The sequence below is a fragment of the Gavialis gangeticus genome, unplaced genomic scaffold, assembly GCF_001723915.1.
Source record: "Gavialis gangeticus isolate Ggan-Ray unplaced genomic scaffold, GavGan_comp1, whole genome shotgun sequence".
NCBI classification, from domain to species: domain Eukaryota; kingdom Metazoa; phylum Chordata; order Crocodylia; family Gavialidae; genus Gavialis; species Gavialis gangeticus.
The window spans coordinates 51,730,084-51,757,928 of record NW_017728996.1 but is presented as its reverse complement, the minus strand read 5'-3'; the positions used below and the strand labels follow the sequence as shown (position 1 = coordinate 51,757,928).

General features: G+C 47.1%; 1 protein-coding gene across 6 annotated transcripts in view; it reads right to left on the bottom strand.

Moving 5' to 3' along the window:
• The window catches only part of CELF6 (CUGBP, Elav-like family member 6), a 219,685-nt gene that overhangs the window by 24,248 nt on the left and 167,592 nt on the right, over window positions 1-27,845 (bottom strand). For 2 of the 6 annotated variants that reach the window (XM_019504500.1, XM_019504495.1), the window contains exons 4-11: window positions 26,442-26,570; window positions 25,035-25,114; window positions 22,447-22,590; window positions 20,455-20,599; window positions 18,790-18,939; window positions 16,468-16,530; window positions 9,054-9,134; window positions 7,859-8,002 (exon numbers count right to left, since the gene is read on the bottom strand). In XM_019504500.1, coding sequence (XP_019360045.1) covers window positions 7,859-8,002; window positions 9,054-9,134; window positions 16,468-16,530; window positions 18,790-18,939; window positions 20,455-20,599; window positions 22,447-22,590; window positions 25,035-25,114; window positions 26,442-26,570 — 936 coding nt within the window. The remainder of the gene's footprint in view (window positions 1-7,858; window positions 8,003-9,053; window positions 9,135-16,467; window positions 16,531-18,789; window positions 18,940-20,454; window positions 20,600-22,446; window positions 22,591-25,034; window positions 25,115-26,441; window positions 26,571-27,845) is intronic. The other 4 variants (XM_019504496.1, XM_019504497.1, XM_019504498.1 and 1 more) reach the window with 4 other exon arrangements.

Genomic DNA, 27,845 nt, shown 5'->3' with positions numbered 1-27,845 from the left:
TGGGGTGGGGGCAATAAGATCAATATCTGGGGTAGTATGGATGTGTCAGACAAGAGACTTCAGAGACTTGGCCAATCCCAGTGAGAAAGATCCTGAATGGAAACATTTCTGGGTGAGAGTCTGGACTCCTCTGCCTTAGAAACAAGTTGTGGAGCAGGAAGGTTAAAAAAATCAAATGCCCTCCCAGAGGATAGATCCTATGGGTAATGTTTTGTGAGTGAGCTAAGAGGACCATCTGGTTGTTCTGCAGATATCAGTAACAGAAACATCCTTGAAGTGGGCTACGGAGGCTCCGTGGTATTGGACTGAGTAGGTTCTCCCATAGCCCTCTAATTTCAGACCAGGCTGGTCATAGCAGTATGGGGACTGATCAGACATGTATTCACGCAGAATCCTTCTCAAGAAATGCATGGCGTGATAAGTTGCTGTCAGATGAAGGAAACAACCAGGTGAACTTTCATTTGATCATGTGATCACTGAGAACCTTTTAACAGTGAGCAGGTGGAGGAAACCTCTCGAAGGAACCTGTGGGTATAGGAACAATGTTACTGGCATTCACGAGAAGTGGAACTCCAGTGCTATGCTGGAAAGGAATTGTGGGTACACCCACAGCCCTACCTCCATTTTATGCAATGTGGTGCAAAGTGGACACGTCACGACGGCCTGAAGTCACTCAGTTGGAGAGATGAATCCACCATCTCTAGGCAAATGACTTTCCATGCAGGATGGTTAAATGTACAGGAACTGGATGGTCCCAAGGAAGTTCTGTCCGCTTTGTTGAGATCACATTCATACCCGCTGATACACAGAGCTTTGTAAGAGGTTGGAGGATCTCAAAACTGTCAGGCTTGCCTTTCATTAACAATGAGAGGCTGAAATAGGTGCCCCACTGCACCCAGTTGGGATCAGTCTGTAAGTTAGATTCAGGCAGGTAGGGAAAGAAGCAAAGCAGGTTTTGTGCAGGTCAAGTAAAAGGCCCACTCACACCTGACTGCAGCACACTACAGACTCACTTCACTTGGAGTTGTAAAGTTCTCTGAAAAGCGGTCCTTACATGCTAAGAAAACTTAGGGCACCATTTTAGAGGCATCATGGTTGAAGATCTCTCCCCTGTGAGGAGCCATATTGCCAGGAGAGGACTTAGGAGTGGGGTCCATGATCAGACTCTCAGCCTGTTGGATCTTGTTTGGCCATCTGCAATGGAGCTGAGAACAGTTGCTGCCTGGATAAGTACAGAGCTATTAAGACTACTGAGACATTGTTCCTCCTATGCTTTCCCACCAGTGTATAAAGATGTGTAGTGGGTGGAGCTGTCCCTTGCTAACATGGCCTTTTCTTGATGCTGGAAATGTGAAGCCAGCTCCCAAGGTCTCCAGAAAAGAAAAAGGAATGATGGAGGATGGACCCCAGAAAGCTGAGAGAAGTGACAGGGCTCTTTGTGGCACCAACATGGGTGCTGAGGAGAGTTAAGGGAAGCACCATGTGCCAACACCACAAATATCCAGACACTGAAGTGGGCATCACTGCCCAGGCAGGCACCAAGTAACCTAAAAACATGGTGATGAAGCCCTAGGGCCAGTGAAACATTAGCAGTAAATCCCAGGAGCACGATGGGTACCTGTGCCCCTGGAAAGAGTCCTGATATGCTGAGAAGCCAATATGCACAGATCCCAGAGCATCGAGGGGTCCTCCCGTCACCAAGAACACAAGCCTTCAGATGCTGACAGGAAGCATGGACACGCCTAAAGCAAAACAGCATTGTTTAGGAATGGCTCTGGCCAGCAGGCAGGACTAAATCTAGCCATGGATCCCCAGAAGAATACAGAGGGCGGCTGAGCAACAGCCAGAGGAGTTTTTTACCCTTCTCTGGCATTGCAGATAGTCTGGAACACTTCAAGGGCAGCTGATAAACTCCAGGCCTGCAGTCTGTTTGTGATCCTGCCTGCCGAAAAGCACTGAGCACTTGGGGAATTCTGCCAGTCTCATGCTTGGGGGCTGAGACCCTGGAGCAAGAAGCTGGGCAGAGGGTATCTGCTGAAAATGCTTGTTTCTTTAAAAGCAGAGCTGGGCACTCATTTACAGGGACAGATGGACACAAATGACTATAATTATCTGTCAGTGGTGGCAATCCCTCAATACAAGGACAACAGTCTTTCTGTAAATAGGGAAGTCATTGTTAAGTCCAGAGATGACTGAGGAGGCTGATTTGAGATCTGCCTGTTTGACTGCAGATGTGGCAAACAGTTCTGGAGGAAGGAGTAGATCCTGGCGATGTCACGTCCCAGGTCTCTCCCTTTGTCTCTCTTGTCTATCTGCCTTCACAGTGAGGCAAGCTGGCTCAAAGTGACTGATGACTTGTTGTACACAATGGCGGCATCGGGGACGATTCAGTGCTTGAGTCTCCCAGGTATTGATGTTAATATTGCATTTCTTCAGATTGGCTTTGAAGGTGTCCTTGAATCTCTTATTTTGACATCCCTAGAATGGTGACCATTAGTGAGCTGGGAGTATAAAACCTGGGAGCTGGTTGGCAGACATCCTTATGATATGTTCTCTCCAATGGAGCTGGTGCCATATAAATATGGTTGCAATACTGGTGGTATTTGCTTTAGCCAGAATGATGGTGCTCATTCTTCTGTATTGATACAGAGCATTTTCTGATGACAAAGTTGATGATGATAATGTTCCAAAGCTTTCAGGTGTTTCTGACAGGTCATCCAAGTTTCATACCTATACAACAGGGTAGGGATGATAACACCCTGGTAGATGAAAAGTTTGGTTTGGGTCCTGATGTCATGATCATCAAAGACGTGATTTCGGAGTTGTCCAAAGGCAACGCTGGTAGATGTTATTTGGTGTTGAATATTGTCTTTATGTTTACTTTTTTGGGAAAGATGGCTACCCAAGTAAGGAAAATGCTCGACTCCCTCTAAGGATTGGCCTCTAACTGTAATACGTGGAGGAGCAGTTGGCTGATTTGGGGTGGGTTGGTAAAGTATCTTGGTTTTGTGATGTTGACACGGAGCCCAAGAATTTAATGCACTTCACAGAAACCATTAAGAGTGACCTGGAGCTCTTCAACTGAGTGGGCACACATAACACAAATGTCAGAGCATTGAAGATCAGTAATGGAGGTGTTGGTTATCTTAGATTTGGAATGCAACCAGTTGATGTTAAAGAGATTCCTGTCCATATTATACTAGATGCTGATGCTAGATGGGAGCCTATCAGCAATGAATTATTATCTCTGTTCCACCGGTGTCTAGAAGCCCTAGTCATGTAAAAGGACCCTCTGGTGCCAGGTGATGTACTAACCCTGAACAGAATGACAGTCCCTGCTCCAAAGACCTGAGAATGTATCCATCATGGGCATTCTCTATAGTGGCACCATGGTCCCCTGCTGGGAGTACACTGTAAGTAGAAGGGGAGGTAAGTCTGGATAATGCCAAAGCTCTGGGTGAATTCTGCACCGGCCACATTGCAATAGGGAAGTGTTAGAATTCATCCATTGTGATAGGTGTGTAACATGCTAACCCAGGTGGATAACCACCTCAGTGCCTTCATTTCCCTTCTCCAGAGCAGAATTATTTCACATTGCTCTACCATGTTCCCCTGGGAAGCTTCACTCCGTAATTCAGTGGAAAAAAATACAGAGCTAGTTGCTTCACACATTTTAATCCAGCCACTAAAGGAATCCTTGTCATTAAATCCGCTGAACATTACCAGGTACCTGCTGGCTAGATACACCAGGGAAAAAACAACAAGGCAACATTGCTGCTAGTGTTGTAGCCTGAAACTGTATTGCATGAATAAGTCTAGAGGGGGGCTGTAGTTCATAACACGCTGGTCTTTGAACCAGGAAGTCCTCGCAAACATGATGGGATACAAGGCTCCAAGACTGTATACTAACACTCCTCTATAGCTGTTTCCCTCTCTAACCTGCAGGGACAAGGCATGTGTATTACTACGAGTATATGAGTGAGTGTGTGCTCTGTGTATATCAGTGTCTATGGATCTGAGTATGAAGCATGACTGTGACTATGATTCATGACTGTGCAGGAGTGGAAGGGATTGTGGCTGCAGAGAGGGATGTGATTACAACTCTCAGGGTGAATGCGCACTGGTTTGTGTGTGAATTTTCACCAGCACGTGGATGACTTGAATGTATGCGTGAGAGTGGGGGAAGGGGTGACACACTGGGGGACAGGTAACAAAAAGGAGTAGCAATTAAAGTAATTCTCCCACCCCTCCTTCCCCAATTAATTCATATTTGCACAGTGCTTCCAAAGTGTTGCTGTTAATTTGGATGATGTCTGTCACCCACTTACCAGCCTCCTCTAAACCAAAGAAACAAGAGATCTGACTCTACCATGTCCCCTTATACTAGGGAAGCCATTTTGGCAGCAATGACTTTTACCCCAAGCTAATGTGGGGTGCCTTCCTGCCTCTCTTTCCAGGAGCACTCTTCCAATGCACCATCAGTCACATTGGCCCAGAGTGACAGTGGAGTTTCTGCTAAGCCTTTCAATCAGGCTCACTCTAATACAGGAACAGAGAAGCAATGATTACCAGCTCCTGGTATGCTACCTGGTAACACAGCCTGGTACTAAGGTCATCTTCCTGTGCCTATCACTCTCATGCTAGGGTCAGAAATGTCTGATTTACTAGCTGTCATGGCTTCCTAGTATTTCCAAGCCCCAAACCAATTGAAAATGCTTCTAAACTTTACCCAGAAATTCCTGTCAGCACCAGGCAGCTAAACAAGGAGTGCCAGAAAACTCATTCATCCAATTTGAGGCATCGTGGCAGAGCCAATGGATATAAGCACAGCTGCCGGAAGTTACAGGGTTGTGCCTGGCCTGAAGGAGCTCTGACAAGCTGATGGCAAGACTGTCTTCTGCTAGAACCATGTGCTATGGTGGTATAAATTGGTGTTACCCCACAGTAGTGACAGTGATTTACACCAACTGAGAATCTGGCCCCTCAAATTTTTAATGCCCATCTACATGACCATCTAAACTATCCAGTGCCGTCAATGAACCACATCACCGCTCGTAGGTAGGCCAAGTTCATCAGGCCAAGAGGTATCTCTCCTTCCTGAATGCTGTATCAAGGCATCTAAAATGGCTCAGTGATTTCAACAGGATGCTAGGAGAGGATGAACTGGAAGACCATCTGCAAACTGGTGCATCTACTGGTTATGCAAAGCAATATACTGGTCTGGTCCCCAGGTTAGCAGCTATTTAAATTAATCCAAAAGGATGTAATCCTCCTAGAGCAGATGTCTGAGGGGGAATAGGTCCATATTTAACAATTGGCCTGATTGTAGAGCTGTATCTGAATATAGCTGTTCTTTTGCACCAGTGCTGAAAACAAAAGCAGGTGAGCCCATGCATCACATTATTTGACAACCCTCTTGCATGCCAAATGCTGTGCAGACTCCCAAGGCCTCTCTGGATCACTGGCTTGGTCAGCAAAGAGATGAGATCATCAGGCAGAGGCCTCCTCTAAGATAAGTCCTGCAGCTCTCACTTGCATGCAGAAGGCCTTGGGTTTTAAAGTCATGGACAAAAGATGCACAATACTAAGAGCGCAGATCTTAGAGGATGATGCAATGAGTCAAGTCTGAGAGGAATCAAACCTGTGGCTCCAGGCAACCTTGGCATTTCCAGACTCATACTTTGGCCCTGAGGATGCCTGCTGCCCTCTGGGGCAGGGCTGGGACCTTGTCACTGCTGTCATGAGGACAAGATCTCACAAGACCATTGCTCCTACCACCCTGGGACCTTTTCCCTGTAAGCTGAGTGCTTGGGAGGACTGGGTGAAGGGATGTGATGGTAAAAAGTGAGGAAGCTTCCAGAAAGGCTGATGAGTGGAATACGAGATAGCTGGGGAGCGTTACATTACTTAATACCTGAGACTTCTCACTCCTTTTTTTACTTCCTTTCTGTGACCCTGGCTCTTTTCACTCTGGCTTCCTAGTGCAGCTATCATGACAGAAAACAAAGACTTAAAATTCATAGGTGTTACTTACCTAAGCCACTGTAAGAGCTTATTCAGCACCCCTGTGAGGTATTGCTGCTGCCATTTTACAGGGGGGAAACTGGGGTGCAGGGTGCCTAAGGTTGTGCCAACACAGTGACATTCTCCAGCCTGTTGCACTGCCCCCTAAACCAACAGCAGTGTAGTGCTTCAGGAGAGTTAATTAGCACTGCTGAGAAACAGATCTAATTAACCTGTCCTTAGTGTCATTCAGACATGGCTACCCAGCTTCTGGTTTAGAAAACAGTCCACCAGGAGCAGCCCAGTGTGCTGGAGGACACTGCTTTGAAGCACAGTAAGTCTATGCTAGAGACATGGTTTAAAATACAGAGAGGTCCCACAGACAGTCTGCAGAAGAGCCAGCACTTCAAGCCTACTTCCTGAAGGCCCAAGCTAATACCCCGAACCACTGGACCAGCTCCAATTGTGAAACTGGAGCAGACAGGTGAGATGAATCTGTCCAAGTGAATATGCATTTCTTTTGGCATTATAGTTTGTTACATCTGTTTAGTCCTTTGATGGCCCTAAAATGGTTTGAAGCTTCCGCTAGTATAAATTAGCTCCATTGATTAGAGTGAAGTTACACTGACTGGCACCTGTTGAGAACCTGGCCAAGCATGCTTGTTTTTCTGCATACCTGATCTTGTTAGTATGGAGTGCGGTTCAGAAAGACTTTTTGCCACGTCTGTCTCTTATATTGATCCTGGACACAAGATTGCTTGCCTCTTTTATAATGTGGACAGCATCACTGTCTATGCATAGGGCACAACTAATCAGGAAATGTTACAGTGAATAACTGGTTGTCCCTGTTGACTCAGCAGATCCTGGTATGGGAAAAATATTGGGTTAGAGAGCCAACATCACGGTGTTCCCACCTTTTAAGCAAAACGTTACCATGAAGGGAGCAGGGCGAACATTTGCCCACACACAGATGCAGGATCTTATCTTTGCCCCAGATCTGCTGGGGTGTGAACAGGTCTGCCATTTAACTGGAAAAATGTCTTGTGTTACTAGAACAACACCGTGGGGTCTGGGATGTAGTGATCATGGAGGCCTGTGTCAGAGCAAAAAGCAGGAAAAATATGAGGTCATTCTCTGGATGGTGCTATACCCCCTAGAGGTAAAACTGGACCATCATCAAACCTGAGAGCCACTGTGCTCATTCCAGTTTACTGCTGGGTTACTTACCATTTATTAATCCCAATCTCATCATTGTACTAGCAGTCCTCCTACCCCCTCCCAGGTCAACTTATGTGCTGCACTCCACTTCCTACAAGCCACCACTGCTTCTTGCTTCTTTAATAAACTCTGCTGGCCTCAACAGGCTGACCCTAGGGCTGATGGGAACTGCAGCACTTTGCTCCAGGCAACCCAGTTTGGAGCAGACCATTGACTAAAACTGCAGTGTGTGAGATCTCTCTAGGGTCCTGGCACCTATAAGGAGAATGTACAAGGACTTATGGAGAAGTGACTGAGTTTGGTCCCTTAAGTAGTTAGTCCATTCAGATGGGCTTCCAGCCTGTTTCCTGGATAGCCTGAAGGAGCAAATAATGACAGTGATGGCAGTGGGGTTTTAAAGCAGTAACTGGCACTGCCGGATCTAGTCTCTGCCCTATCATTTCAAGTGGCATCAGTACATAGGTTTTGTGTGTGACTGGCAAGCTCCCCACAATAGCTCAGATTTGCCTGCAAGTCTTAATGTTGATTGCCTGAAGCTCCTTAACCAAGAGACTAGCCAACTGTCCAAAACAGCCAATGCGGCTGCTGCCAACTTCCTACAGGGAAAAACAAAACAAGCAGGCACTCTGGTACTTACCAAAGCATTTACTTTGGTTGGTGGCACGGTCAACAAAGACTTTGGCAGAGATGACATTGCCAAAAGGCAAAAACATCTGCATGAGCTCCGCATCTCCGAACTCCTGGGGCAGGTGATAAATAAACAGGTTACAGCCTTCGGGACCTGGGATAACACACATGCACACACAAAGGACAGCCACACATTAGCAAAGAGGCCACAGGTGCCAACCTCCTCTTTCTCAGACTTGGGCAGTATACTGCCTCAGTTCTCATTGCAATAAGCATCTTCATCCACCTGTTCAGCTGTCTAGTAAATCACTAGTGTATCCTTCTGTCATTCACCCACCTTACCATCCATCCCCCTCACCCCCATCTTTTAAGCTGCTCATTTCACCATTTCTCCATTCACCCCTATGGCCCAGTTATTCCTTTGCTCTGTTGGTGTACCAATCCATCCAGTCATCTGCCCCCACACATTTCTCCCATCTCTAAAGCTTTTCATTTAATTGGTTATGTATTAGTTTCTCCATCCAAAAGTCACTTAGGAATCCAACTGCCTCCTTTCAGTGCCATCAATACGTCCATTACCTTGTTTCAGTTTCTGTCTGTTTTCTCCCACCTTCTTACTTTTTGTCCAGCCAATTGTGGGCTATGTCTATTCTCCACTCCTCTGTTTCAATACCACTCACCCACATCCACTTATCTTTCTTCTCATGCACCCTTTTCCTTCATCTGTATCTCATCCAACCATGAATCTCTGGAATTATATGGAAATACCTAGCATATACCAACACATACTATTGGTTATCTTTCTCCTCTAAAATGAGACTGATTTCTAATAAGCATCTCTGGTAGCAGGGACCTTACTTCCCTTACCCTAATCTGAAGAAAAAGACATGAACATTTCTTTCCAAATGACTGAGACTATTCCTTTAGCTCCTGCTGTGAAAATGCTTTCTTTCAAGACCCACTCTGTTAACGAAGGCCACTAAGTCTAACAAAATTTACTTACCTTTCTTTTTGAATGGGTGTTCTCTTTCTCATATCTATAACTTTATTGATCAACAGATCTAATGATTTCAATGCCCCGCAGGCCCCAGGAGAGCAATACAACTTTATACAAGATCGGTTAATAGGCCTGCACAAATTAATCTGCCTTTGTTTATTACGGTAATAGATCATCCCATCCCCTGCAGAAGGTTTCACCCTCTTACCTTCTCTCTGCTGCTGTGGAATGATGGGAGCTTGCTGGGGAAAGGCCTGGCTGATAGGTGCATAGGCTGCTGGGTATGCTGCTGGAACAGACAAACAAAATGGTCATGCCTCAGTGCCCTGCCCCACTTGGCTTTGACAGTACAGCCTCATGTCACAAAGGTCACACCCAGCAGATGGTTCTGCAACATGCAGACAAAGGGACTGAAACCCTGTGACAACAGCCCCAAGTGCTGGCCTTTTGAGCTTGGCTCAGCTTGTAGGATTTCTCCCAGGAAGCAGCCTCTTGCTTAGTCCTATAGCCTCCCAGTTCTACACCTAGGAGAGGGCAGGGTGGGATTCATGCAAGAGAGATCTGTACCAGTTCACAGATTAAGCCCTGCTTTATTACATGGAGATGGGGTGGGGTGGAGAGCCAGAGGAGGGCAGGATGGAGGACATTAGAACAATGGGAATGAAAGCACCCATGGAAGACATGTTCCTGTAAAACCTGTAAGACTTCCAGGAGACTCTTTGACTTTACCTTCCACCTGGAGCTGTGCAGTGCCTAATAAGCACCAGGGGACACCATTCAACACCTCTCTCCCAACTCAAGCTAGGGATCAATTTATACCCCCAAAGCAGCTCATCTGGTTGTACCTGATACCCTTGGACCAGCTGCATATCTCAGTGAGCTCTGCTGGGCTGAGTGTCCATTTGTTCCAGCTAGGCAGGGCTTTATATAGCCCAGTGAAAAGGGCATTTATTTGCAGAGGACCTCTCACACTTTACCAGTACAAACTTATTTCTCCCCAGTCCACGCTATTGCTCCCCCCTTGCTCACTCTGACACTGACCATGAAATGAGTGGCTCCAAGGCAGTTTGCCTCAGGTGCGAGATGAATTAGTTGCAGGGACAGAAAATGGCAAGACGTACAGGCCCTGCCATCCCCCATTCCAGAAATGGCATCCAGCAGAAGCATTTTTGAGGCTCAGAATGGCTAAAGACTCCTCAACCTCCTGGAGGACAAAGAAGGCAGCTCCTTCATCCCAAACCATTTGCCTGCCAGATCCTATCTGTTCTCAGTTGGGGCAGACTTCCTTGGGGAGGTCCAGCAGCCTAATGCCCCATCTACAGGATCTTTCAGGGACAAAATGGAGGTGTCTTCTCCTTAAGGTCCTTGCAAGCATATCTGGGAGGCCACCTTCTCTATTTTTATCTTTCCAGGTCCCATCAAATCAGAATCCTTTTTCCTCCTACATTTCCATTACCCCATTGCCCTCAGTCACCAGCTTCCCTCCATGTGAACATTCCCTGCTGCTGGTAATGTCACAGCTATCGATATTAGATTGGAGCCTGCCTGTTGGTTGTATGGCAAGGCTAGCTGTCTGTGTATTTAAATCCCGTATACAGGAAATATCTCCCTCTCTTCCACAGGTAGGCTTCATTTAATGGGAATGCAAAAGTATCTCACACCTTCCTTTGTTTATTTGTTTTCATGATGCTCCATATTCTGCTGCTGCTTCTCCATCTGGCTTGCAGTCCTGTGCTTCTGACTAGAACTAACATCTATTTCTTCTCCAAGGTGGACATCCCTGAGACACTTTCTCACCCCCTTGCTGGGCATGGGGACTTTTATTTCCCTATTAAACATCAAACATGATTTGGGGTCTTCACTTTATCTAATCTGACAACCGACTCAGATACAAGAGCAGCATCCTAAGGTGTTACTCTGACTTCCTACAGTAGCATAAAAAAGTTGTGGTAACTTTTGATCAGCTTTTCTCAGCTTGGTCCTCACCCCACTGGCTCCCATCTGGCTGGGAAGTGGAAGCATTTCAGTACAGTGAAGCATCCTTTCTCTGTTGGGATTTCAGGCTGGAGTAGAAAGAGGAAAGCCCTGTTGTCCTGAGATTTATGGCCACTTTACAGACCCCTGCCATAACTTGGAGGAGGCTCAGGCAGGACCATAACTATGTGGCCCCACTGGACCTCTGAGCTTCCTCAGATTTGTCCACCATAGACAGCCCCTGGGTTTCTCACTCTGTGTCCAGGTCACAGCTGATCCTTGGTGGTTTCTGCTGAAATGATGTCACGTGTCAGAGTTGTTCCAGGTAAACCCAGCTGACATCCCTACCATAGCAGCTGAACAGTGATACAGCTCCATTGATTCCTGATTTACTCCCATTTAAATAAGACTGGAATTTGCCCTATCTGTTTAAAAGGGTAAACCTGTCACGAAGCCTATGTGCTGTGCCTCTGTACAGACTATGCAGTATGCCCTGTGGAGAGCTGCTTGATCCAGCTGACCACTCTGCCTTGGTTCTATTTCCATTTCTGCCCTGACCTAGGCTAGAGGTCTAGATATTGGAGAAGTCACTTCCCATCTCGGTGCTTCTGTTTTCTCTCCCCTTCTTTGCCTATGGTGTCTGTTTAGACCAGTAATATGAAAATCATAGGCAGAAGGATGAGTGCTAGAACCTAGCTGCTGCTGCTTCTCTCTGTGGTGACCCACTGCTACCATTTCTCCCCATGGTGACCTAGGGACAGTGTCTGCTTCTGAAGCCCTCCACCCTAGCTGAATGCTACTGAAGTCCCACATGCACGGGCTGGATCAAATGGCTCCATGGGATGGATTCAGCCCATGGGACATAGGTTGCCAACCCCTGATTCAGACTGTAAACTTTTTGGGCAAGGACTGTATCATACTATGTGTATGTAGAGCACCTAGCACAGTGAGTCCCAAGCATAGCTGAGGCTCTAAATGCTACTACTAGTATTAAAATGGTAGTACTTTGCACCTACTTCATGAGTCTGTGTTGGATTCTTCCCCCTTTTCTCATGCAGGAGCCCAGGTTCTGCCCTGCTTTGCACCCATGGTGCTCTGCTCTAACTCCGGGGTAGGTAAAGGGAGCTAATGGTACAACAGTGTTTTTCAGGACACACATTTAAGATAAATTTGTAGTTTTCTGTGTGGGGACTTAAAAAACACCCCAAACCACTTAATTAACTGGATTAGAAAACCCTGAGTGGAAAGAATGTCTATTCCCTTCACTGACTCACAGAATGAAAGGGGGATCAGCTGCTCAGCCAGCCTTGGAAGATACTCTGAATAGCACATGTTAAGACATCTTCACTGTAAAGCGACAACAGGAATCAACCCCCACAGTGTGTGGAAGTGGACCAGAAGCGCTTCTGGTCCACTTCCAGGACTGCTGCCGAGTGCACTGGGGAGCCCCCTGCGCTCCTGAGGGACACTCCATGTGCCCCAGCATCGCAGCATTCACGAGCTGCCTGGTATCTAGAGGTGTGTAGAAAAAACATTTAAAGCTGTGTCTATGTCCAAATCACCCAATCTTTCCAAATCTCTCTGAATCGATTTGGAGGGTTCTGATTCAATTCAGAGAGATTAAAGGGTCCCCTGATTCAAGTCAGATTCAGAGATTTGGCCACCGAATTGGGCTGAATCTCTGCCGAATCGAATCAAGGACCAAAGCTTCGCATACCCCTAATGTGAAGCCTGCTGATTCACTGAAGTGCATGGCTCCCTGTGCCTTGTGGGTGTTAGACAGGTGGGCATGGCTTGGGACAGACATTCAAAAAGCCTGAGCCTGCATTGATTCAATTTTTGCAAGTTAGTCTAACCCGGCTAGGCTAAACCAGTTTGTAACTATAAAGAAATCCCCTCTGGACTGAAACAATGCAGGCACATGCCTGCAGTGGCTCAGGCTAGAAGTCAAGGGGTGCTAGAGCAGCCCTCCCTTCCCTTCCACAGTGCTGAGCTAAGGGGGTGTGGCCAGCCTGGACAGGACACTGATTAGGGAGGGGTTCCCCACTCTTCTGATCAGCCCAGCAAGGAATAGATAACACAGTGTTTATTACCCCTAACTCAGTGTTTATCACACCATTAAGAAAACAACAGAGGGACACATGTTGATTCTGCCTTTATCTCGTCTGCTACAGCACAGACTGTAGCCAGCATGTGGTCTGATAGTGAATGCTGTGTGTCTGTGTAAGGCAGAGGGGATGGGGACTCTGCTTAGCAGGTAATGGTTGCGGGGAGGGGAGCAAGGGGAAATGAGGCAGATGCCTGCAGTCTCTGCCACAGCTCCAGCAAGGGAGTAGAGGGGAGGGTACAGCCCTGCTGTGGAGCAGAGAGCCCTGCCAAGCCCAGAGAGCATGTCAGGATGCTGGGGGAGTCTAATTTAACCTAAACCAGCAAGGGGTTTGGGACAGACATTGCATAAACTGGTTTGACCCAAATCAGTTAAGTCTGATACTAAATTCAACTAAATTTATCTCAAACCGGCTCCAGCCATTTTCAAACTGGTTTATGTTCACTGAACATCTGTTCTGTTACAGGTTTAAACCAGTTTCTGATCACTTAAACCAGTTTATGTCTAATGTCTGTCCCTAGTCTAAGAGAGGACCATGGGTGTGAACTGAGCTGTCCGCAAGCAGGAAGCCTGACTGCAGCTGACATTGGGCCAGTTTTTGTGCTGTTTCATCCTTGATTTGAATTCTTCTGAAGCGAATGGACAAACGCAAGGATAAATTAGGCCCATGGAGTCTCATTTTGACTTTGATCTCAGATTACTCCAGATTCATGCCAGTTTAAATGAGAGTAGTCCCTGTCCTTCAGTTTCCAACATCAATAATCTTCTTCCTTCTCTTCCTTTTGGGTTGCTCTTTCAGGGTCAGATCTCTGGCCAGTGCACATTCTGGCAGCTCCCCTGAAGCCACTGCCATTACATTGGTTTGCATCTTTTGGGGACCTGGACCTCCACATTTCCACAGGTTCTCCCTCAAGGACAATTTCAACAGGCTAAAGAAATAAATACAGGTATGTTCTTCAGGCTTCTGGTAGGTCGAATTCCCACATCCTGGTATCCCATTGCTTTCATTATTTGAATGTCTGTATTTCCTGCCTCTAATGTAAGACAGCAGAGGCTAGACCTGCTTGTGATATGCCAGATGCTTTCTCACCTAAGGCATGCATCCCGCAGGGGTACAATATTAGTAGCAGGAGTGAAAGGATCTGACTTTAATCAGTAAATGTCACAAGCGTATTATTTCTCTCCTGTCCAAAAACCTAATGAATCAGGGAAATTTTTAAAGAATGCATTAAATCTAATGAATGTGTATGTGACTGGGAAAAGTGATTTCTAGACCTTGTCCACATAAGACATGCAGTTTATTGGATAAGAACTTAACCTCCTCCCAGGATGTGGTTTTAGTGACAAAAGGAATTCCAAATGAAACAACAGGAAAACCAGCCTTGGGCTTCTTACCAAGCATGGCTGCTTCCTGGGGCTCCTCTCTAAGCATTTTTCAGCCAATACCCTAGGTCCTCTCTCACTAGAGAGACTGCTCCCACGTTTTTATAGCTGGGTAGGGTAATAAGCCAGTTACACCAATGAATCAGCAGAACCATGAAGAAAGGAAGAACGGTCATATGAACTGGGATTTGGGCAATCTGGATCCTATTTGCCACTCTGTCACAGATTCTCTCTTTGGCCTTGAGTAAGTCACACGATCTCTTTGGGACTTGGTTCCCATCTATATAATGGTTCTTTGTTGTCTTGTCTAATTAGACTTATCGCTCGTTGAGGCAGGGGCCCCCTCTTGCTATGCATCTGAGTACGCTAGTACTTCAATATCAGCCTATAGGTGCCACTGTATTTCCACTACTGAAACTAACAGGAACTCAATTCAACCTTCCCTCGTCATCTCATTGCCTGCTAAGAGGGTGAGGATTTTCAGACAAACTCTGCCAACCTATTATAATATATATGAGTCTAGCAGTGTCTGATGATGCTTAAAAAGGAACTAATATGTTTAGAACTGTTTGAAAACTGTGAATTCTCTGCAGGAAATTTTTGGAAATGAACTGAAATATTTTAGCTGAAAAACATACCTTGAAGCATTTCAGCCATGAACAGAAACATGACATTTTGGAAATGCTGTTAAGGTTCCACACGGGCACCGAAGTTCAGATATCACACACTTCCAGCCCCTTATTGGCCAAATTTTCTGGTCAGACTGAAGTGCAACATGCCCTCGCTTTTTGGTGAGAGAAAGCATGCATCATGGGAATAATTACCCACAGTGCATCATGGGATATGTACTCTGACTGAGTAGTTTGGCCCATAGAAAATACAGACCCAAGGCACCCGAACAACACACAGCTCCCCCAAGGCACTTGGACAGCATTTCCATATGGAAATATTTTGTTTTTTAGGCATTTTTTCTATGAAAAAAGAACTGGGTTTTTTGGGGCCAAAAACCAGTGGGTTTTTTAATTAAAATTTTCCTTTGGTTAAAAGAACTCATTTCCTGTTAAAAAGCAGTTTTTGATGGAACATTTTTGACCATTCCTAATTAAACTGATATCATCAGGGTTCCTCATGATCCTCCACTATGATTATATTTTTGTCTGTTGGCTCTTCCCTCATCCAACGACTATATTTTGAACAAACAATTATGAATTACTTTTTTTTTTTTTTTAATTTCCTGCTAGTAGCAAACATGTAAACCGGTAAAAGCTGGGGAAAAATACTGTAAGGGACAACGAAAGCACAAATAAGAACAAACAAGACCCAACTCCTCTCTGTGCTAATTGGCACCTCTTTTTTCCTTCCAAGTGCTCTCTTGGCAGACTCTCCTCGGAGAAGTGTACTGACCTGACCTTCAACCCAACTGACTCGCAATAGGAACTTATATTGAGCTTGTTCTCCACCATTACCCCAAATCTCTCTCACGCTCTGTGGCTGCTTCCTTGCTAGCTTTCCCTAATGTATATCTATGCTGCAAGGTACCCTTTCCTCCACTGAATTATCTCAAGCTTATTTGCATTAAAACTCATCACACTTTCATCCGACCAGTCACTCAAATTAGCCAGCGTCCCGGGGTATAGCCATGGAAATGAGCACTCCTGGCTCTGAGTTATTTCCTAGCCCAGTTGCTGGGGTTGGAGCTCTTTTAGGAATAAGCAGGAAGGTCTAGGTCCCTTCTATGATCATCTCTCCTATGTTCTTTGCAAGACTTTCCTCCTTCTCCTAAGCTTTCCTTCAAAGCTGAAGAAGTGTTGAGCTCTGCAGAACAGAGGCCAGAGAAACTGCTCACCCGGTCTTTCTCTTATTGGTCCTTATAATTTGTGTCCAGAGGAGTGTGCATCTGTGAAGAAACTGTCCCAATGTGACCAGGCACAGAGCAAAGGAGGCCATCACATTTCATTATGATTTCACCCCATATAAGACGCAACATTTGCCAAGACGTGTGTGTCTCGCTACCTGCCCCCTTCCAGCAGCCCCTGCTTCCCACACCATTCCTGCCATGCTCCTTTCCTTTAAAAGCCACAGGACAATGACAACCAACCAAGAACAGACAGAGGGAAAGCAAGAGACAGAGGGAGAATTGCGAAGCAAAGTTTGAGACCTGCATAGTGCTGCATGCCTGCGTAGGCTTGTTGGAGGGGATCTGCCACAGTGGGACTTTGAGCTGGAAAGAGAAAAGAAAGGAGAAAGAAGAAAGAGTAAGCAAGATAAACCAGAGGTGAAACAGCTTGCACAGCAGGAGCAGCCAGAAGGAATCACTCAGAGATACAGCGAACCAGGTTCCTATTGGCTTTTTTATCCCCTGCTTCCTATTGTAGTTTCACAAAGCAATTTGTGCTGGGATACACAGTAACAGGGGCAAACCTAATCGCTAATTAATCAGAATCTGGGGCCCACCCGATGCAGCCTCCAGAATAGTTAGGCTTCATTCTGGGAGATGTCAACAGTTTTCCCTCCCAGCCCCTTCAATAGGCGCTCAGGGGCCTTTGTGCCCCCAGGTTCTGGGCCCTTCTAAGGGAAATAAGTTTTAACAGGTAAGCAGCCAGGTTTCTGTCAGCCAGGGCAGTAGCTTGAAGCTCTTGTCCTGAGAAGCATGGCAGAACACAGCCTAACTGGACATGCATTTTCCATCCCAAGAAAATATTCAAGATTTAAAAATATGTTCTGATTGCAAATTAGGAGAAAAGGTCACTATTTTGAAATATACAGTTCTAGACTGCAGGGGTATTAAGTTCACTGGTGTCCCCCAGGCCAGATCTGGACCCGGCAGTGGGGCAAACACGACTGTGGGGCAAACAGTAATGTGGGGGTTACCACAGCTGTTGCTTGCCCCTCTCTCCCTTCCCATGGCTGACACATGGGCCCATGGGTGGCTTCACTGTGGGGAATTCAGCAGAAGGCCTTGCCTCTACTGCCCCCTCCCCTTATTGCACTCCTTCTGGGACCCCCCAAGGGTTGGGTTAAACAGTTCCACAGGCTGGATCCAGCCTGGGGCCATACGTTTGACCCCTGGTACATCATATACACAAATACACAATGCCGCCTTCCCCCCATAATTGGCTTGCGGCAATCAAAACATTTTGTATAATTCCAAAATATTTCACTTGAACCTTTTTCTTTCACATTTTGAAGCTGAAATGGAATTAAATTTCTAAATGAGAAAAAATGCTTCAAGCATAAAAAAACTGAGCATTTCCTTCCAGAATGCTGATGTGGCACATTCTGACACTTTCAAAATATTGTAAAATACTGTTTTAAATACAGTGAAAGCTGCTCTTTCATAAGAATTTTTTCCCTTGCTTTTCTGGTGGCAGGGGAAAAAACCAAACCTTTCACTGAAAAATTCCTGACTGGCTCTATTGGCAAACACTAGCAGGACAACTGCTTTTTATAGTGACCAGGGACAAAACACAACCAATGCAACCAACAAAAACCTGTGGGTCTGGACACGGACCTGTCTCTAACCACACACTCTAGCACTCTCCTGCACAACAGTGTAGTCCTCATAGCACTGTGTCATGTGAATTAGTATGGCAGAAGTCTGATGGGTACAACCTTTGGCTCTCACAGACCCGGTGAGGCTAGGAAGTGGTAAGCTAGAGATGAAAGGGACTGTATCCCATCACCAACTGCCCGCATCATCCCTACAATTAACTGTTTGCCTGATTTATAGCCACACTGAAGAGTGAAAGGCTCCATACTGCCCTAGCCTCTTGCACACTCACCTGCGAGTCACTCTTGGCTCTTTTATGGCCACACTGTGCGCTCACTATCCTGTAAACAGAATGGCATGGAGGTGCTTTGCTCTACAGAGGAGCTGCAGCCAGCCTGTCTCTCTGTGTGCCCATGTGCTCAGTGAATTACAAAGGCTGCAAATGCAGCCAGCTCCTCTGCAGAAGGCACAGAGGTGAGGGGATACTCCACCTTTCCTTATGCACTCCTGCACAGAGGCTCCTGGCCTCCAACTTTTGTCTAGGCCAGTGGTTCTAAAAACCTTTTAAGACTCAAGGCACCCCTTCGTAGACTCTAACTGCCTCTTGGAAAATATCAGCTCTTAGTTTTCACTTGATTTTTATCTACAGAAAAATAATAGAGCAATTCTTGTGTTGCAAACAACTCAGAAATACTGCAACAGGGCAGAATGCTTTTAACACCCTGAATTCCTATTTGAAATCTCTGGGTTTATCTTGCAAATCCACTAACACACCTAACAATGCTAACATTGCGTGGCACCCTGCAGCACCCCGAAAGGATCTTAACACCCCCCATGGGTAGCCAGACTGTGGTGGAGAATCAATGGCCTAGGGTCAAATCCTCCCCATCACCCATTTCACCTCACCTCCTGCAGCCACTCCCCAGACACTCAAAACAGCAGGATACTCCCAAGCTTCCTCCTTCAAGGTCTTGGCCCCCCAGCACCTACCTGGGTACGGATGGATTCCATTGGTGTAAATGGTCTCTGATGCTGGCTGCCCATTGGTCTGTGGTGGGAGGGGGCTGAACCCATTCACTCCAATGGGCGTGGCTATGCTGGGGACCGGTGCTGTGCTGATCCCTGGAGGTGTGCTTGTACCTATGCCCCGAGGAGACAGGGTAGCAGGAGAGAAAGAGCGACAACTTTAGCTCTGGGTGCCTCAGGGTAGGGGTTTGGTGGCCTACAGGAAGGACTTGAGACTCAAGGCCTAAGTCAAGCAGAGGGATTTTGACTGGTGGGTTGCTTTGGATGGAGAGGCTTGTGGAGGGCTCATTACAGATGCCAGACCAACCAGTTGCACCAACCAGGCCCCTGTGGTGCTTTGAGGTAACCCTGAGCCTCAGTGCTGAAATTGTGATGCTATCAGCTAGCTGGAGCCAGCAGGATGTGGCCATGCAGGGGGAACACAGAGAGAAGGCAGGCTAGATGACGCTGCCTGCTCCAATCACCAACCCAACTAAAGGAACAGGCAGCCTTAGGGCACTAATGTGTCAAGGTATGTCCACTAAAGGGCTGGCTGGGAGCTACCTGTACAACATGCCCTCGGCTTAACATCCAAGCTATTGATCACAGGTTCTACAGAGGGTGCTGGGAAGTCAGACTCTTCCCCGCATTGTCCTTCTTGGCCAGGCCCATAGTCTGCAGTACCCTGAGAGACTGACAGCAATGAGGATCTAAAGCAATGACTACTCCAGTTGCCAGATACCCTCCAGTCTTTTGTACACCTTTCTGCCCTTATGTAGGACACTTGTGCCCTTTTTCCTTACCTGCATCTTCTGATCTGAGCAGAGCATCAAGAGAAATAGATGTTCTTCCCAGCAGGCGGGTTTGCACAAGGGGGGTGGTGCAGGGGCAGTTCTGTTAGAAACCTATGGGCCTCTGATGCACAAAATAAAAAAGGCCAGGCCTAGCTCACCTCTTCCACTTCCCATTCACTCTAATACCACTGGTTCTACAGCTGATGTGAGATCTTATCTGCACAGCTCCTGCTGAGTGGGGCTGGCCCAGCTGAAGGTCTGTCTTCCCACTGAGCAGAACACCATGCATGCAGACATAGGATGGAAGCAACCAAGACAGTGGCTGGTACCTTGGTCACTCTTCTTGCATGTGGAAACACATGTTCCAAAAAGCTCCTCCTTCCATGCCTTTTACTCTTTGGATCTGCCTGTTGGGCCAGGCTGGCAGCCCTGGAGGCGAGACAGGCACAGGAGGGAGATGCTGTGACTGGTACCAAGACAGCTTCCTACCCATGCTGCCATCTGTCAGGGCTGCTGCTCTCTCCTCTTGTGGGACCATCTATGGGGCTTCAATCTTCCCTGCCCATTCTATGTATTGCTGCCCACTGAGACTGCCAACCTGTGCCTGGTAAGGGTGCTTACAAGATATGGCCACCTGTCCTTAAGGAACTGGCCTCAGATTCCCACTTCACTTCATAAAGGCACAGCTGGCAAACAAGAAAGACTCATGGTTGTTACTGTCCCAGTCCCCAGTTCATGTATAGGGGACAGGTGCCCTATGCATGAAAAGCAGTATCACTGGCCATTCCCAGGTCTCTACATCTTCCATATTCCCAATGTGCCTCTGGGCACTCATGCAGTACTGGGTGACAAGTACCTGATGAGGGGGTCATAGGTGCAGCCACCAGCCCGCTGACATTGAAGGCCGCCATCTGCTGCATCTGGGCGGCGGCGATGGCTGCCATGGGGTTCAGACAGGTCCCTTGTGCTGCAGCCATCAGGGCTGCCTGCTGCTGCATTATCTTAAGGAAAGAAAGAAGGAAAGAGGGAGGGAGTGGAAGTGAGTGAGAGAAAGAGAGAGAGAGGGAGATGGATGGGCAAGGGAAAATGAGAGAGGAAGGGAGGGGAGAAAGAGGGAAGAGTCAATTAGCTTCTCTCATTTAGGCCTATGAACCATTAGTGATTCCTGTGTAGCTGTCTTCATCACTGCTGGCTACAGCAGTGTCTTGGGTACAGCAGAGAGGGACCTGAGCTATTGATGCCCTTTGGATAGATTCATTAAAGAATGAAGGGGTGTTTTCCATGCCGTGTGGATCCTAGCGCTGGTTGTAAACCTCAAGGAGATGGTGGGTGGGCTCTGGATCTGGGTCTGTTTGTTTCCTGGCTTGTTTTTGAGCAGCCTAATGGCATTCAAGAAAATGTTGTCTGGGTGGGATTGAGCAAGGCAGGTGTTCTCCTTTCAGCCTGCATGGCTCTGTTGGCAGTGCGCTTGTCTCTGGGCCAGCAAGAAGTGGATTAAGCTGCCACAGCAGGACTTGGGCTTATACCAAATACTCACACTAACCTGCAGTACAGGGAAGAGACAGAGCCTGCTGCTGCCTTGCTAGAGATGCAGAACCTTCAGATAAGAGGTGACACTGAGGTCCTATTTTCTGGCTGTCTCTAGTGGCTTTCCAGCCAGACGTATCCAGACAAATTGCTCATTTGGAAAAGTGCCACTGCCAGCAGTCCGTCCCTGGGTCAAACAGATCTCAGGCACCGCATGCCCTATTGTAAAGTGCTTACTTGCAGGCAATGCATTGCCATTATCAAGCTTGTTACTTTGGAAAGCATAACATTCATAGATCTTAAGGCCTGAACAGAGCACTGTGATCATCTAGCCTGACCTCTTATATTAAAAAAAGGCTAGCGAGTTCACCCAGAGTGTCTGCTGCACAGAGCCTAATCTAGCATTTCAGAATGAAAGGTGCTACATCAGATATCATCCTATTGTGCTCTGCTCTATGTGAGTTCAACACTGAGTAGATACAATTAAACACTGTAAGAGAGGTTGTGACGCCAAGCACTGTTTGGGCAGGTGTTTATGAATGCTTCTATCTGCCCTGCTATTCCACACTTGGTTTCTCATGAGTAAAGACCTGCAGAACCACAGTGCCAAATTGACCCAAAATGTATAGCAGTTTCAGAGATATCCTTATAGCTTTAAGGCACTGCTGAATCATAGGATGGTTTCAATAGCAAGTGCATTTCAATAGCAATAGCTCAGTGGGTTCGAGTGCGGGCTTTGTTTCGGCCTTGAATGAGAATATGGTGACTTTGATTGATCGGTATTTCAATACAGTCTTGACATGACTTAGATGTCGGGGGTGGAGGGAACATTTGGGATTTGATTATCCACGCCTGCTATTTATGCCTATATATGCCGCTTAAGACAGCAGCCACAAAAAAAATCCAGAGAAAATTCCTACGTGAAAAGCCATTAGTCAAGTTTTTCAGCTTCCAGCACCATGAGCTTGTAGGAAGTGGGTGTTTCTCTTGCTGGCCTGCCACTGTTTTCTAGTGGGTAGCAAGGGTTGATCATGGCTGAAGGTGGTGAATGCCAGCACTGTTTTGTGTCATGTTTTCCAAAAGGGTGGGGAGGCCAGCTGACATGTGCACGGGGCACTGAACCTTATTGCTTAATAACCTGGGTCTTCACTGACATCAGGCCACTCTATCACTAAGAATTTACTATGGGCATCCTCAAGTTAGGGTAAGTGCAGTCTATATGAACGGATCCCCATTTGTTCTGACAAGGGCAACCACACGAGATGACCCCACATCTCCAGTGGACATTTCATTCTCCATCTGATTAAGCAGCATCTCCTACCGCTTGCGTGTATGCCCCATAGGCTCCAAACTGGATAGTCATTGGGTTGAAGATCCCCAGCTGTCCTGCCATCTGATGCATCCGTCTTAAGGTCCTCTCCTTGTCTGTGTCTGCAAACTTCACTACCAGACTGGAAGAGGCGCCCTAGGAGAAAGAGAAAGAACAGTGGCATCACTTTGTGCCCATGAGCACTGGTTTGCAGGGGCCTATAACTGTTAGTGATTAACACAACACATCTCATGGTAACTGGCATAAGTCTACTCCATACTAGGTTGTTTTATTAACTATTTGTTAGATCTGAACTTCTTCCTCTGTGTTGGGTAGAGAGAGTTCCTCAGCTGGTGTAAATCAGCATAGGTGCACTGGAGCCAACAGAATTATGCTAATTTAAACCATCTGTTTTCTCAACCTGGCTCGTTCGTTTGTTCATTCTTTCTTTCACTCTTGCTTTGTATATGATGTCCTAGGAATTTCTTTCAGGACACCTGAAACATCTCAGAATTTCAATGCCTCAATCAACATGTACAGGGGTTATTTTAATATCTAGAAACTATTTGTTCGTGATGCATTGCACTGAGAAGAATAAAAAGGAACAAACAGGCCAGCAGAATAAGCAGTCAGTGTGATGAACAGTGTCTAGAATGAAGACAAGTCAAATGAACGCTGATGCTATCTGTACTACTGTCTTGCTTGGAGTGAAGGCGACTTATAGTTACTCAGTGTTTCATGATGCACTTATTCAGATTCTTATTGGAAAGAATCCTCCCCTCTGAAAATTAGGAATGGTGAATCAGAAGCAAACGTTTATGAAAGAAAACCTGCACCTTTCTTTTTTTTGCATGAATACTTTGTGACTTTAAAATGCATTGCAAGAAGAGTGTTCTGCTCTGAAATGTAGTCACCTTAGCTCAGGCCAGGCCTGGGAGGTCCTGAGAGCAGGGAGGTGTCCTCTTCCTTCTCTACTGCAGGCTCCAATCACTTTAATTTATATGAGCAGCTGATTTTGTTTATCCTGCACCCACCAGGTTGTTTCTCAGAACTCGCCTCACGCACATTTGTGCAAATTCATTTCCAGAGTGATTCTACCCCGACTTTGCTAGAGTCACCCCAGGGATAAACTTGGCCCAGGCTGTCGATACCAATGGCTGATCAATGCAATGTTTAATTATAGTCGTCTTTTATAATCATGGCTGTTCTCTGGACTCTGTTTCCTTTCTCTCTCATTCAGAATTTTGACCTTCATTGTTAATTAAATGGCAACTTTCTCCAGCTAGTGATTGAATTATCCCCTACCACCTGCCTGGAGAGCTCAACACTGATCAAAACAAAAGGATGGACCTTGTGTTATTTTACAACAAATTGTTTGATCCTTGAGATTTTGATCCAATTAAAGGGAGGATCAAATTAGCTGGTGATTGGATTAAGGAGAAAGCTCTGTGCTTTTGGCAGGGAGGGAGAGAGCATGTCCAGTGGGAGTGCCCATTTCTACCCCTCCTGAGACTAAAACCCTGTGGCAGTTTCCTGCCAAGAACACTGTGAGACGAAGCAGGTTATGCCCTTGGAGCTATGGGGGGGACTGTGGGGACCTTCCAGATTTCTGAGCAACTTTTTCCTGTCTTTAGAATTACAGCAAAAGACGAGAGAGAACTGAATGTTAAAGTTACCACCCAGGGTCAGCCAAGTCAGCTACATCAAAATGGCCAAATGTGTGCCTGGGAACGTCACAGCCCAGCTGCCTGCCAGGATTCAGTGACATGAGGCATTGCGCCTAAACACGCCTCCTCTCAAGGCTGGGTTTCAAAACCTGACTTAGAGCAGCGGCGTCTGCAGGTCCCTTTTCAATTCTTGGGAGATCTGTTCCTACATCAGAAAAGCAGCCCGTCCCACTCCAAGAGTCTGCTTAGTTGAGGTCCAAGGCTGCAGTATCAGGGAGAGCTGCAAGACAGGACTGAGGAGCACTGGCAGAGAGGAGATGCTGCAGGTCAAGATGGTGGCTGCTGGCTAAGCTGCCAGTGCACACATGGATGAGGGGGACACAGGAGTGGGGTAGCAACGGGTTCCTTCTTTCAGGACTGAAGTACATTAACAATGCAGCATGGGGAAACCTCACCTGCACTATCGTGCACTGGCCAGAGGGCTTTGGGCTGGGTGGGACTAAGCAGGACCTCTCTAACTCTGTTCTCTGGAATTCCTTCAGCCTGTCACTTGGCTCAGACCAACGGGCCTTTTGGCCTAATTGACTCTTCCCGCAGAACCTGTCGTGTGGTTCCAGCCTCTTCTTAGAGGCTGCCCTCAGGACCTGGGCAGAAGCAGGTGAGTTTGGGATGGAATCGTAGCCCAGCTGAGCAGGTATGAACTAGAAACTGTCCATGACTCACTAGGGCAAGTTCCCCTTTCAGACACCCCTGCCCGAGCCCTGTCAGTTCAGTGGGTTTGCACTGGAGCAGGCCTATGGATTGGACTGAGAGGTACTGGACTCCAGGCTGAGCTCTCATCTGGATCCAATGGACAGCTCCCACATATCTCACTTATGGAAAGGAAGGAAAACCCAAGCGCTTTTCCCCTCCAGCTCTAGCTCTGGCACTTACCGGCATAGTTTGGCTGCCGTGAAGGCTGTTGATGGCTGCTTGAGCCTCTGCATGGCTCCCATATTTTACAAAGGCACATCCTAGGAAAGAAAAGGAAAGCATGTTGTCAGCTTGGAAGCCAGACAAAGAGAAGCAGTTCACTGTGGAGGAGAACATGTGCTCAGGCCTAGTACATATGCTGGCAAACTTCCTGCAGGAAATTCAGCCTGTCCTGGACAGTCCCACCCCAGCTCTGCCACTGACCTATATCCCTGGGCAAGTCACCTGCTGTGCCTGTTATTCCACCTGTAAAAGGGGGCAGGTAACTCTTAACACCTGCAAGGAACTCTGAAATCCTTAGGTGCAAGGGAAGATGTCAGTGCCGGCTTTGGAATGGAGGAGGAAGAAGAGGACAAGGCTGAGCTGGATGGAGGCTTCAGTGGTGCTCTCAAAGCCCGTGTGTGTTTGTATGTGTGTGTGTGTGTTGCACACACGTGCATACATTCTGTAGCGTAGTTAGCCCCCATGACCAGTGTCTAGAGGATGGTCCTTGGAGTACCCTGAGCATGGAACTATTAGGGATATATGGGAGGGGATGAAGTGGACCTTCAGGCATTGGCTGAGGAAAGCAGGGGTGTGGTGGCAGGTAGTCATACACTAGAAGGCTGCAGTCCTGGAACAGACTCTAAGCCAAAGTATGTCACAGTTCCTGCTCCAGTCTTTGATGGCAACGACTGCACCTGCGTGGATCCAAGCTCCATCCCCCAGGGAGGGCAGGAGTGCACTGTGCCTGCTTGATTTGGGCCTGAAGTGCTCAGTCCTGCAGGTTCTGTCCATGGTGCAAAGGGAGTTCTCCTCCAAGGGCAGGGGACAGCCAGTTGCTGCCACTGAGAGACAGAGCAAGGACTAGTGCCAGGCCAGTTACCCACTCTACCCCACACCAATCTGCTATTGCCCTCTGGGACTCCAGCTCTGCCACCACTGCTCCATGCTCTGGCCTCTATTCAGAACTCACCAACCCACCAAGCCAGTCCCTTTACCCCACCTCAGGCCCTCAGTTTGACCCCTGTGTCTGGCATGGTTGCCTGAGAGCTCCCCAACCTCCCCTGGCTCAAGGAGCTGGACTATATCAGCCATTACCCTGCCCAGCTCTCCCTGACCATATCTATGACCACCTTCCTGTGCCCTGGGCAGAGGCTGCCATGATGACCTATCTGGGTGCCTGGAGCATCTCTCACACAGCTGTATCCCACCCCATAGAAAATACAGTCATCCTGCTACAAACACACGTGCTGCACACTTTTTCCACAATCACCAATATTCACAGAGCCTGGAGTTCTGGCCCAAGCCATGTCACGTTTACACTTGATAGGATGACTCCCAGAAGCCTCCAACCAGTGCTCAGATAGTGCTGGATCTGCCTCCCACCTTTGCTGGCTCCATCAGGCCCTCTGAGGATGGTGCATTCCTCGATCTGTCCAAAGGGCTCAAACAGCCGCCGGACATCGTCTTCACTCTGCTGCTTCCCCAGCATTCCCACGAAGAGCTTCCTGTCTTCTAAAAGCAAACCACACTCCATTAGCAAGTGGACCAAGTGTGCAGAAGGTGTGCTGGTGGGGCTACTGGACAAGGGGCAGCCTGTAAGCATTGCAAACATACACCCGTTCTGGAGAACTGTATCACATGGACCTAAAAGACCACGGCCAGAGGCAACGTACAGCATCTCTATGACTACCACCTCATAAAATCTCTTTCATCCCATTTTGACGTGATCCATCTACATGGATGGCTGGCTGGTCTCTAAACCTTGGGAACCTGCAGTCTACCCATTATCCCGTGCCCATGAAACATCACTGCAAACTCCCAGGGCATGTCTAAATGTGCCTCTTTTAAGTGGGCTTGGCCTAAAGTCACCATTTTTAAGGTGCATTGAGGGCATATGTCTACACGTGTGCGCCCCTAATGCACCTTAAAAATGGCAATTTAAGGCTATGTGAGCCTAAATTTGATACTTGCATAAAGCACGTATCAAATATAGATGCAAATAGCTAAGTTGTATTTGCACATGTGTAGATGTGCTAATGCACATTAACTTGGTATGCATCAATGGATACACACTGTATTCATGCGCATTAGCGCATCTGCACGTGTGCTAATGTGACTTAGCTATTTGCACCTAAATTTAATGTGCCTTAATGCACATTAGTCCATCCATGTGTAGATGGATGCCTAAATCGCCTTAATATGCCTTAATGTTCAAAATCCATGAGGCTAGTTCCCCCCAAAATGAAGAGACTGGCTTAAAACAAATGAGCTTTAAGGCATAAAGGTTCTCATGGACCTTCTGGTCTCAGAACCTTTAGGGCCTGCTCAGATCCCCTTGCTAGGTTCTTGTCCATTAGCACCAAGGGTAAAGACCCTGAATCTTTTTTTAATGAAAGCCAAGACCTCTCCCATCATCCCTTAACTCCAGGAACTGGGGATTTAAGAGAAACATCACATATTGCAGGACTTGTAAGTCAACACTGTGTGTTTACCTGGTTGGCCAGTTCTGTTGGGGCTATGGACAAAGTCTAGGAGCAAGCTAGATGGAAAGGCTTGGTAACAAAAAGATTAAAATATCGCTTGTATTGGTCTGCTTTCTGATGGCCTCACTGTACACTCTGGTTATTTCAGATTATTCCCCATTCTATATGAGTGGGATAGCTTTGGCAATGGGGTTGGTGTGTGGTATTGGAATGTCATTATTTGGCTCTGTCCCTAATACTTCATCTCTGGCAGTAGCCAACAGGCAAAGATTGTATCTGACCAGTTGTACCCTGTTCTCCATGT